The sequence below is a fragment of the Xiphophorus maculatus genome, chromosome 3 (genome assembly GCF_002775205.1).
Source record: "Xiphophorus maculatus strain JP 163 A chromosome 3, X_maculatus-5.0-male, whole genome shotgun sequence".
In the NCBI taxonomy this organism is placed as follows: Eukaryota; Metazoa; Chordata; class Actinopteri; order Cyprinodontiformes; family Poeciliidae; genus Xiphophorus; species Xiphophorus maculatus.
In genome coordinates this window covers 32,486,586-32,499,755 of record NC_036445.1, presented here as the reverse complement: position 1 = coordinate 32,499,755, position 13,170 = coordinate 32,486,586, and the positions used below count along the sequence as shown (strand labels likewise).

Genomic DNA, 13,170 nt, shown 5'->3' with positions numbered 1-13,170 from the left:
ATAATCAAGTCCACATCTCAGCCTTCCTCCTCAGGCATCTCAACACACCAACTTCTAAAATCCTGGACTATCGCTTGCCTTCAATGCTCTTTAAAAGAGAAAGGCATCTCATTCAGTCGCTCAGACAACAAATTTAGACTCTTCCTATTGCTTTCATCCTCAATACCTCAACAAACAACAGCATCGCCGTCATCCGAACATCCCGGGCTTCCGGCTTTTTCCTCAACTTCCGTTTCCTCGTCCAACATTTCCGGTGACGTCATTCCATCGATGGCTGTTTCCCAGCTCTTATCCACTGTTATTTAATTCCTGTCCTCACAATCTTCACAAAATCACTGTGCACATACATCGCTTCATCCCTTCTTCTACTCTTTCTTCTGCCTCTCAGTCCATTTTGGCTCCAGCTTCTTTTCAAAACCTTCAAGCACCTGTGAATCTAGCTCAGCCAATTGCTCCAGGATTTCCTTCTACATTTCCATCAAATCTGTCCTTTCCCCCCACTTCCATCCCTAAGCCCCTCCTTTTCCTGCCCAAGGTACAGGCCATCTTGGACAACGAGTCTCATCCACTATATGACGTGCTGACCAGATACAGGAGCACCTTCAGCCAGAGACTCATTTTGCCAAAGTGCACCACAGAAAATAATTGCTGCCTGTAGCCATTAGGATTTACCATGACCAGATGATGATGTTGTGGCTTTGTGGTGTTAATTGAAATTTTTTAAGTAACTATATCTGTGGAAATAATATAAGGTCCATCTTAAACAAACAATTTTCTTGATTAACAAAATGGGAAACCATCTGAGATCAGTTTAGGTAACAGACAGCCAACTGTCTAGTAATAACCAAGCACAAACATCTGGCGTGCTTGGTCTAACCAATGGTGTGATGGTAAATGGTTAAAGTAAATGTAACCATTTATGTTGGCGTGAATGGTTCAATATTTAAAACATCTGTTTGTTAAAAGGTCGATATTTTCTCATATGTAAAGCCCAGGATGTTTGCCAGTTCTCTCAGTCGGTCAATGCAGTTCCTTCAATTTCTAGGTAAAACTTCCAAAAAGCCCTAAGGCATATGTGTCAAACTTTAGGCATACCTCTTTCTGGAGCCCTCCAGATCTCAGAGGGCCACAAAAATAGAATCACAGTTGTGTGCTTAAATATTATTTTATAAGTTAAACTATTTATTTGCATTTTGCCAAATTACTTTGGTGTGAAAGGTTAAATATTTAAAATATCTGTTTGTTAAAAGGTCAATATTTTATGCCACAACAGGCCCTTTCAGCACATTCATGACCTTGATGTGGTCCAATATAAAAATGATTTTGACATCTTTGCCCTAAGGTGCCACCTTCATCTACTTAAATAACTATGATAGCACAACACGCTTCTGGATTCATACTATTCAGGAGAAAGAAAGTTTTGTGTCCAGAGAAGAACGCATTTTGCTGCAAATAGTACGAGAAATGTATCCTGTACTGACAAAGTCTGAAAGGTCACTAAGACAGGAAAAACTCGTCATACCAAAGACCAGATTTGCAATTTAGAATTCACTCAGGGACAAACACCTGCATTTTTAAAGACATGTTCTGTAAAACTGAAATTGGATCATTTGTCCTTAAGGTCTATATTTGGTAGGGGGAGCTTTCAAGCCTGAGAACATCTTTCCAAATAGGAAGTATGAGGATGGCAGCATCATATTGTCTCAGTGTTTGGAATTGTCTTTGCCAAGATAGTACTTACGTGGTCCATCAGCTCTTTAACCATGCCATTCCACTGGCCCGTGTTCTCATCCTGTGCACCATATTTTCCATCTTCCACCAGGTGAATCTCATATGTAAAGCCCAGGATGTTTGCCAGTTCTCTCAGTAGGTCAATGCAGTAGCCTTCAAAGCGGTCGTTCCCATAAAGTGGGGTGTCAGATTTCTTGAACATCACATATGGCTCCTCCTGTCAGGGCAAATAGTGAAAAGATTAGTCCCTGAAAATCTTGGTATCTTTTACACGCTGTTAAGGCTTGTCTGAAAGTTTCTTCAACATGGGAAATTGACTTTTAAGCAGTGCAAAGTAAAAAAAAACACCAGCTTGGCCAGTGAAGCAAGTGTGATACTCCTGTGTACAAGTGCTTGGCAGAAGAAACTCCTGTTATTGATGTAGGATGGATGCAAAGTGAGACATGACCATAATAAGAGATAATCCCTCCATATCAATGACTTTGCTCCTCTCAGACACATAAGGTTAGCTTTGGACCCAGGCCCAACTTTCTGGAGACAACATTCCTTGTCAATAAGATAAGAGATGTTGATAGATGGACACAAAAACACAGAGCAGAAACTGGTACATTGTCTTTGTTCACATGAACAGCTGCCAACATTGTTAATGTCTTTTTTATACCGTTTCCTCTCTACCCCCAGTCCTCCGCTCCATGTCCCTCCACAAGCCTTCTCTCCACTTTACGACTGTCTTTGTTAGCCTTAAACCCCCTTGTCTCTCTGAGACAAATAAATCACAAAATATGCCACCTGCCAGGTGCTGTTTAACATTTAGCTGTGGCATAACTGAAACAAAAAAATGCTGAGCTCCACCAGTTTTTTCTTATAGTAATCAGTAAAAAAATAAAACTTATCTAAACTAAACTAGGCTAAAATATGTAGTAAGGGCCATTTATTCAGTTATTTAGAGTTCTCTCTATATGTTTCTGTGTGAATTCTGATATTTTTGTGCAAATTTTTAAATTAGCCTTAAACTGACTCACTACAGGCCTCTGTGGTCAAACGATTCTTAGTAGAACTTCAACAGATATAAAAGCACAGCGCTCACTTTCTCCACACCTCTTTCTGCCCCCCACCCACTTGGTGGCCATTCAGGAGTTTTTGCAAGTGTTGCTATGGCGACTGGGTAGCATTATTCAGCTTTACAAATGTGTGATTTATTTGCAACATGGACACAGAGGGGAGTTGGTGTCTTCTGCCCTGACTATTGGTGAAGGTACGGTGGAGGACCAATTATAAATGAAAGCAGAAATATACTGGACATGCAGTATTTTGTTTTTCCATATACATGCGTTTTCATCAAGACATGTATATATTTTGTTTTGTCTTTTCATTATGCATGTGTTTCTTCTTTTTTCATTTCCTCGTGTCCTCTTTTTTAGTTTTTCTTCTTCTATTTTTGAAGGCGGTGTCTTAACACAACTTCTGCCTATTGGTTGGTTACCATCACACTTAAGTTGGCTTCAACAAAGATGCCAGTGAACTGAAGATCAGCAATTTTATTAGAAAATAATTTTATAACTCCTGATTGTTTTTGTGTGAACGCTCAGACAGAACGTGTATTTTAGTTCGAGGCTCTCATGGACTCAGAGGTTCATCGTCAGGTTTTTCATAGCTTGAGCAAAGCGACAGATGAAGTTAGCTTCTGATTGAAGCTTCAGGAGTCCTCTTGTGCTTGCCACTACACTCATATTTAATCAGTGAGAGTATGAATGAAAAGTTAATGTACTTCAGTAATTCAGCTCACAAATAAACTCATTATAGATTAATTACACAGATGTTTTAAAGCTATTATTTATATCAATGATAATTTCTTGGGTACAGCTACTGAATCCATGGCATCAGGATTAGAATATTACATCAACAGTGAAAAATATGTTTAAAACCTGCTAAAAGGTTATCATGTTGATTCAAATTCATTTCAATTCAAATTCAAAAATACTTTATTAATCCCAAAGGGACATTAAATGCTTTTGTAACTCATTAATTCTTCAGTTATTATAGATTGTAATGGCTGTTGGCATGAAAGATTTCCTGTAGCAGTCTGTATTATAGTAAATCTGATGAAGCCCCTGACTGAAGATGCTCTGTTTTCCCAAGACAGTCTAATAAAGATGATGGTCAGGGTTGTCCATAATTTTCTTGCTTTTATGAATAATCCTTCTTTGCCTCATCATCTCCAGAGGTTCCACAGTTGTCCCCAGAACAGAACCAGAACAGAACCAGCCTTCTTAATCAGGTTGTTGAGCCTTTTTATGTCCCTGGTTCTGATGCTGCTGCCCTAACAGATGACAGATGAAGAGATGACGCTCTCAACAACAGACTGATAGAAAATCTGCAGCATCTTGCTGCAAACCTTGAAGGATCTTAGCTTCCTCAAGAAGTCCAGTCTGCTGTACTCAGCCTCTTGTCCATCTCTGATTCAACCAAAAACTGCAGAGTCACCTGAGTATTTCTGCAGACGACAGAAGTCAGACTTGTGCTGGACATCTGAAGTGTAGAGAGTGAAAAGGATTGGTGAGAGTACAGGGCCCTGTGGTGCTGCTGACCACCTGGTTAGACACACAGTCCTTCAGTCTCACAAACTGTGGTCTGTTTGTGAGCTAGTCTTAGATTCAGTGGCATCATGTATAAAAGAGTTTTCACACTAAAACTTGGCATAAAGAAAAATTGAGAAAAGTGTGGCGCACAAAAAAATCCGGATGCATAAAGCCATCCGCACATTTCCTTTGTACATTTACAGAATAGAGATGCTTTCTGTCCATAAAGGTGAATTCATAAAGCGGGCATGGCTCGACTGAAGGATGACTGCAGTTGAACCGGTATCGGTACCGCACGGCTCCTTCTTTAGGTTTTGCTCAGAGCTCGAGGATGAACAGTCCAGGAAATCTAAACGTTAATAAACCATCAACAAAATTTCCCAGCAGATCAATATAATCTCTGATTAAATGCTCCTTCTGAATCCTTCGGTTGGCGATGTTCTCCATCAGAGCCAAAGAGCTCCACAGTTACACAACTCACCTTTGTGTAGCTAAAGGTAGCAAAGGTACTTATATACACCTTAAAAATAATAAACCTGAACTGTTTGGAGTTAATCTGCTGATCCAACACTGTTTTATTTTTTTAGTGAAAATGAAATTACACCATAGATGCATTTCATGCGCTTTGGCGCACAGACCAATGCGCTACATCTGTGGCAGTATGCCCTGTAGGCTCTGAATGCACCACACAAGTGCCTGATTCTAATTGGCTGCAGCCCTGCTGTTGGTATATATATTGTTGTTGCGCAACACCCCCCCCCTCCTTTCTGTCTCTACTCTCTCACTCTCGTACTTCCTCTTCTGAGAGGGGAGATGTGCTACCAGCTCTCCATCTAACGGGTTAATTGAGTTTCCTAAATCTGCCGGGATTTACCCTGTCCAGAACTGAAGTAAACTCTGTTTAAGCTGGTTTCGAGAAACGATTCACCTGATTTTTAACGGCCTACATCCAGGTGTCCCACCCTTCTTCCCTCTGTGAATTAGCCAGACTGAGCAGCCTACAGCCAACTAGTTTCACAGAGCACACCTGTTAACGGTCGCTCGTTCTCTTATTTTACAACTTGCATTTGTTATTGAACCAGGTAGGTTTTAGTGACTCGGGCGAGTCCCAAGGATGACGTTTTAAATTTGGGCTACCAGCAACTTAAAAACATTTTAAACTTTTTCCTCTCCAGAATCAAACATCACAGCTATTTTACAACCATCAAAGAACTTTAAGGTGACTCATTAACTGAATGTCCACAACATCTTTTAGATTTTCTTTATGCTAAATATTTTATTAGTAAGGCATTTTTGCAAGGGTCAGTACAGCTTAATTCAGTAGCAGAAATAATCAAATAAGTAAAATCAATCATCTAGTCTATCTTTCCCTACTGCTGACACTGAAAACTAAAAAAGGAACCTTTGAGAGAGACGGACGGAGCCTGGCGCCTCGAACCCCAGACCTGGCACGACGACGAAGAAGGTGCTGCAGCAGGAGGAAGACGCCGATCGATGAAGGCCAGGATCTCCGCAGGTCTGATGATGAAGAAGGTGTTGCAGCAGGAGGAAGACGCCGATCGATGAAGGCCAGGATCTCCGCAGGTCTGATGATCTTCTTCTCCGCATGGATGGTGAGGTCACACAGGACTTGGTGCTGGCAGGAAGGAAGGCACCAGTTCTTCTTCTTTGTCTTTGCCTTTGTCTTCATCTTTGTCTTTGGGGTCTGAACCCAGCCGATGAGAGAAGTGCGATTTGAAGCCACAGGTTGTGGGGCTGACGGGTTGGTCCCCATGGCCGGACAGTCTTCGGCTCCGTGGCCCCGGCTCTTCTTCAGCTGCAGAGTTCTTTGTCCATCTCTTGGCTCGAAGCTGCCCGGAGGATCCAACAAAAGGTTCCTCTTTTGCACCCACTTTTTATAGGGTTTATCCACCCTTTTGGTGCGTTTTCATTGGCTGTCTGCTTAGACAGATGACCTCATATCCATCACTGTCTTACAGACATTATGTCCTGATGTCTGTGCTAATGTCTCAGAGTTGCTCAACCTCCTGTCTCCATTGCCTGCACAACCTTTCACCTACTCTCTAAATAAGGCGTTGATCATCTCTGCTCTCCTGTTAGTTCCTTGCCTTTCACCTTTCACCTACTCTCTACCTCCAACATATCAGTGATGTTTAATTGCAGTTACACCTTCTACACCATTTCAAGTTCAATGTCAAAATCACATTTATATCACATTTATTTTCTTTAGCTTCTCTGATCTAGCATTCATTTATAATTTTATAACCATAACTTATATCACATTTATTTTCTTCAGCTTCTCTGATTTATCATTCATTTATGATTTTATAACCATAACTTATTAATTATACTTATTATAATCCTAATGTGAGTTATTACAGATGTTTTTCTGAAAAGAAACCAAGAATAATACATGATTCTAATTATTTGATGCCAAAGTTACAGTTACTTGTTTTTCTTGTAACTGTTCCCACAAATGTTCATGTAAATATTATTACAAGTAAACCAATATTAATATAAGTATTTTACTTTGAATCTTATCAAATTACCCAAAATGTTTTAGATTTCATTCTTTAAAACTTTCATGATTTAAAATAAGAAATAGTCTCAGCTATTTTTTATAAATCTGCAGGCTGGAACTTACTTCCTCTTTTTCCAGGAAACCTGCTTTTCTTGCTTCATGACTCTCTCTGACTGACTATGATTTCTTATGATTAAATAGAGAAAAGTAGAATTAAAGCAAAGTTTGCATGAGACAAAAACAACACACACAACCAGATTTATTTTATTGACACTTAAGTCTACTGTTGGGCCTAGATATCACTTGAGTGATTCATTTTAAAGATAACTTTATTTATTATTACTGTTAAACTAACTTTATTGACACTTAAGTCTACTGTTGGGCCTTGATGTCACTTGAGTGATTCATTTTAAAGATAACTTTATTTATTATTACTGTTAAACTAAAATCTCCAGCATGGGGAAGTGGGATGAGCTCGGATTTTCTTGACACCCCCTCCACGAGGTCAGACCTTTCACATGCTGGGAGTCCATCACCCTCCTGCAGTTCGCCGTCCTCATCCCCTGGAAAGAGAAGATGTTCGTCTGGGATGTGAAGATGCAGATTCTTCATCCTCAGTTGTCACAGAGGGCTCAGTGTAGTCATCAAAACTCCACTTCTCTTGACACCCCCTCCTTGGAGTTTTGATTTCCCCCATGAGGTGATGAATGTCAAAGAAAACTTGGATCGTTCTGATTCTTCTACAGGAACTTTCGCTGGATGAACTGTCGGTTCTTCAGGATGTGGGATGATTCTTTAGGGAAGGGAAGATGGGCTGAGACAGAAGGCCTCAAAAAAAAAAATTCTGGCTGTTCAGCAGAGCAAAGCAAAAAGCATAAGCATCATGACGCTTTATCCGTAATCATGATCCTTTTCCATTTTAATCCATCAGGTTGTGACAGGAGTTCTTCTTTAGCATAGTCCAATTTCTTCACGGCCCTCCCAGTCCAAAGCCTTGAAGTTGTTCTTTGAACGGCAACCTTCCTGTAATAGTGGCCAGTCTACTGTAGGATGGCATGGTGCTTGATTCTCTGGCCATCTTCTCGTAATGTTCTGGTTTGCTGTAGCTAAGAACTGGCTTGAGCACTGCTTCCTCATGGACCCCTTTCTTCATCAGTAGTACTGTGTTGAAGTTCAGTACTTGCTTTACAAAAACTCGGGCGTTGAATCTCAGCTTGATCACCGTAGTTGCAGGCCGATCTTGAGCTTTAATCCAAACTCTCTGCCCTGCTTTCAGTGACACTTTGAGCTGCAACTTCCCTTTTTCTTCTCTGAGCAAAAAGGAGAAGTGTCTTCGCCTCCCTGCTTTCTGTGACGTGAACGGAGTTCCTCTGCAGGGGAAGACCTGCTCTTCTAGCAGTTGTCACTGTGTCCATCAGCACCAAGAGGTACTTCTCACCTCTCTTTCCTGTTGTCCCCATTGGCTCTGCTACGTCCATGCAGACTGAACCCCATGGGACTGTGCTCTTGATGAACAAACCTTCCATCCGCTGCCCTCGGCGACCTGTGTTGTATTGACCACACACTTTACAGTCCCTCAGCACGCGTTGGACTTGTTTCACTGGGATCCAAAGATCTTGCTCCTCCAGCTCCTTACGGGTAGGTCGCACGCCTGCATGTCCAAGGGCCTCATGCACGCCCCACGTTGGGCGCCACTTGTTGTTGCGCAACACCCCCCCCCTCCTTTCTGTCTCTACTCTCTCACTCTCGTACTTCCTCTTCTGAGAGGGGAGATGTGCTACCAGCTCTCCATCTAACGGGTTAATTGAGTTTCCTAAATCTGCCGGGATTTACCCTGTCCAGAACTGAAGTAAACTCTGTTTAAGCTGGTTTCGAGAAACGATTCACCTGATTTTTAACGGCCTACATCCAGGTGTCTCACCCTTCTTCCCTCTGTGAATTAGCCAGACTGAGCAGCCTACAGCCAACTAGTTTCACAGAGCACACCTGTTAACGGTCGCTCGTTCTCTTATTTTACAACTTGCATTTGTTATTGAACCAGGTAGGTTTTAGTGACTCGGGCGAGTCCCAAGGATGACGTTTTAAATTTGGGCTACCAGCAACTTAAAAACATTTTAAACTTTTTCCTCTCCAGAATCAAACATCACAGCTATTTTACAACCATCAAAGAACTTTAAGGTGACTCATTAACTGAATGTCCACAACATCTTTTAGATTTTCTTTATGCTAAATATTTTATTAGTAAGGCATTTTTGCAAGGGTCAGTACAGCTTAATTCAGTAGCAGAAATAATCAAATAAGTAAAATCAATCATCTAGTCTATCTTTCCCTACTGCTGACACTGAAAACTAAAAAAGGAACCTTTGAGAGAGACGGACGGAGCCTGGCGCCTCGAACCCCAGACCTGGCACGACGACGAAGAAGGTGCTGCAGCAGGAGGAAGACGCCGATCGATGAAGGCCAGGATCTCCGCAGGTCTGATGATGAAGAAGGTGTTGCAGCAGGAGGAAGACGCCGATCGATGAAGGCCAGGATCTCCGCAGGTCTGATGATCTTCTTCTCCGCATGGATGGTGAGGTCACACAGGACTTGGTGCTGGCAGGAAGGAAGGCACCAGTTCTTCTTCTTTGTCTTTGCCTTTGTCTTCATCTTTGTCTTTGGGGTCTGAACCCAGCCGATGAGAGAAGTGCGATTTGAAGCCACAGGTTGTGGGGCTAACGGGTTGGTCCCCATGGCCGGACAGTCTTCGGCTCCGTGGCCCCGGCTCTTCTTCAGCTGCAGAGTTCTTTGTCCATCTCTTGGCTCGAAGCTGCCCGGAGGATCCAACAAAAGGTTCCTCTTTTGCACCCACTTTTTATAGGGTTTATCCACCCTTTTGGTGCGTTTTCATTGGCTGTCTGCTTAGACAGATGACCTCATATCCATCACTGTCTTACAGACATTATGTCCTGATGTCTGTGCTAATGTCTCAGAGTTGCTCAACCTCCTGTCTCCATTGCCTGCACAACCTTTCACCTACTCTCTAAATAAGGCGTTGATCATCTCTGCTCTCCTGTTAGTTCCTTGCCTTTCACCTTTCACCTACTCTCTACCTCCAACATATCAGTGATGTTTAATTGCAGTTACACCTTCTACACCATTTCAAGTTCAATGTCAAAATCACATTTATATCACATTTATTTTCTTTAGCTTCTCTGATCTAGCATTCATTTATAATTTTATAACCATAACTTATATCACATTTATTTTCTTCAGCTTCTCTGATTTATCATTCATTTATGATTTTATAACCATAACTTATTAATTATACTTATTATAATCTTAATGTGAGTTATTACAGATGTTTTTCTGAAAAGAAACCAAGAATAATACATGATTCTAATTATTTGATGCCAAAGTTACAGTTACTTGTTTTTCTTGTAACTGTTCCCACAAATGTTCATGTAAATATTATTACAAGTAAACCAATATTAATATAAGTATTTTACTTTGAATCTTATCAAATTACCCAAAATGTTTTAGATTTCATTCTTTAAAACTTTCATGATTTAAAATAAGAAATAGTCTCAGCTATTTTTTATAAATCTGCAGGCTGGAACTTACTTCCTCTTTTTCCAGGAAACCTGCTTTTCTTGCTTCATGACTCTCTCTGACTGACTATGATTTCTTATGATTAAATAGAGAAAAGTAGAATTAAAGCAAAGTTTGCATGAGACAAAAACAACACACACACAACCAGATTTATTTTATTGACACTTAAGTCTACTGTTGGGCCTAGATATCACTTGAGTGATTCATTTTAAAGATAACTTTATTTATTATTACTGTTAAACTAACTTTATTGACACTTAAGTCTACTGTTGGGCCTTGATGTCACTTGAGTGATTCATTTTAAAGATAACTTTATTTATTATTACTGTTAAACTAAAATCTCCAGCATGGGGAAGTGGGATGAGCTCGGATTTTCTTGACAATATATATATATATATATATATATATATATATATATATATATATATATATATACCACAAGCAAATGGCAACCTCGATGAGGTCACAAGGAAAGGAGCCACAGCTAAATACCTCCAACGAATAAGGCAAGTCCTGAGAAGCCAGCTCAATGGCAAGAACAAAATCCGTGCGATAAACAGCTATGCGCTGCCAGTAATCAGATACCCTGCTGGAATAATTAGCTGGCCAAAGGAGGAGATAAAAGCCACGGATATTAAGACTAGAAAACTACTAACAATGCATGGAGGGTTCCATCCCAAATCCAGCACCCTGAGACTGTACACGAGCCGCAAGGAAGGAGGCAGAGGACTAGTGAGTGTGAGAACCACAGTCCAGGACGAAACAACTAAGATCCATAAATACATCAGGGACAAAGCCTCAACAGACAATGTGCTCAGTGAATGTCTCAGACAACAGGGAACGGAGGTTGAGGTGCCAGAGATACCATCATGGGAGGACAAGCCCCTACATGGGATGTACCACCAGCAAATAACCCAAGTGGCTGATATCAGTAAATCCTACCAATGGCTGGAAAAAGCTGGACTCAAGGACACCACAGAGGCCCTCATCCTGGCCGCCCAGGAACAGGCCCTAAACACCAGAGCAATAGAGGCCCAGATATACCACACCAGACAAGACCCAAGGTGTAGGTTGCGCAAGGAGGCCCCTGAGTATGAGGGGCCGTTTAGGACAAAATTTACGTTTTGTCTCTCACACACTACCAAAAACTCTTGCATACTCCAAAAAAGTAGCCACGCACACTCCAAAAAATTACGTTTTGTCTCTCACACACTACCAAAAACTCTCGCATACTCCAAAAAAGTAGCCACGCACACTCCAAAAAATTACGTTTTGTCTCTCACACACTACCAAAAACTCTCGCATACTCCAAAAAAATAGCCTCGCACACTCCAAAAAATTACGTTTTGTCCCTCACACACTACCAAAAACTCACGCATACTCCAAAAAAATAGCCTCGCATACTCAAAAAAATTACATTTTGTCTCTCACACACTACCAAAAACTCACGCATACTCAAAAAAATAGCCACGCACACTCAAAAATTACTCACGCACATTCAAAAAATACTCAAATTGCGTATACACACACTACTAAAATGTCACACACACACACACAAACGTTAACTTTCTCGCTCACATACACTACTATCAGCTCGCTCACATACACTGTACTAACAGCTCGCACATTCACAAACGTTAACTTTCTCGCTCACATACACTACTACCAGCTCGCGCACATACACACAAACGTTAACTTTCTCGCTCACATACACTGCTAACAGCTCGCACATTCACAAACGTTAACTTTCTCGCACACATACACTGCTAACAGCTCGCACACACACAGACGTTTATCTCTCACATACACAAGACTAAAGTTGAACACACACACAGTACTAAGACTCGTTTTATGTATGTGTGAGAGCGACACTCTTTATGAATGTGTGAGAGCCAGACTCTTTTTGAATGTGTGAGAGCGACACTCTTTTTGAATGTGTGAGAGTTGTCACGGAAGAGGCGGGGCATAATTTTTGGATCAAACTGCGCATGCGTAGATCCTAAACTATAAGTTTCGATTGTTGACTCACTGTATGTTCTATTACTTAGTATATTTGTGCTTTTAAATATATATAGAACGTTTAACTTTCTTGTAGATTAAATGTGCTATAGAAATAAATGAATCTGATTGATTGATTAAAAATAGCAAAATTGCTGTAGTACAATATGTCCACTGGGTGCCAGTATTACAGGAATTATTAACCGGCGCCAACTAGTGCCGAAGAAGAAAGAGTTTGCTATACCGAACATGGCTAACTCTAATTCGAAACGAGAGAGAATTGGTCAGGCAGCTGCCATTTTAAACACCGCTCCGGAACGGAACAGAGATGAGAGTTCTGAATCTACTGTAGCACTGCGGGCAGTCGTTGAATCGTTTAATGCGCCTGTCAAAGTGCTGGTTGCCTCCGGAGAAGATAGAATGGTGTTTAAAATGGCAGCTGCCTGACCAATTCTCTCTCGTTTCGAATTAGAGTTAGCCATGTTCGGTATAGCAAACTCTTTCTTCTTCGGCACTAGTTGGCGCCGGTTAATAATTCCTGTAATACTGGCACCCAGTGGACATATTGTACTACAGCAATTTTGCTATTTTTAATCAATCAATCAGATTCATTTATTTCTATAGCACATTTAATCTACAAGAAAGTTAAACGTTCTATATATATTTAAAAGCACAAATATACTAAGTAATAGAACATACAGTGAGTCAACAATCGAAACTTATAGTTTAGGATCTACGCATGCGCAGTTT

At 40.9% G+C, this 13,170-nt stretch overlaps 1 protein-coding gene across 2 annotated transcripts in view; it reads right to left on the bottom strand.

The window, feature by feature from the left end:
• The window catches only part of grik2 (glutamate ionotropic receptor kainate type subunit 2), a 460,468-nt gene that overhangs the window by 129,376 nt on the left and 317,922 nt on the right, over nucleotides 1–13,170 (bottom strand). For both annotated transcript variants that reach the window (XM_023330613.1, XM_023330615.1), the window contains exon 11: nucleotides 1,742–1,948. In XM_023330613.1, the coding sequence (XP_023186381.1) occupies nucleotides 1,742–1,948 (207 nt within the window). The remainder of the gene's footprint in view (nucleotides 1–1,741; nucleotides 1,949–13,170) is intronic.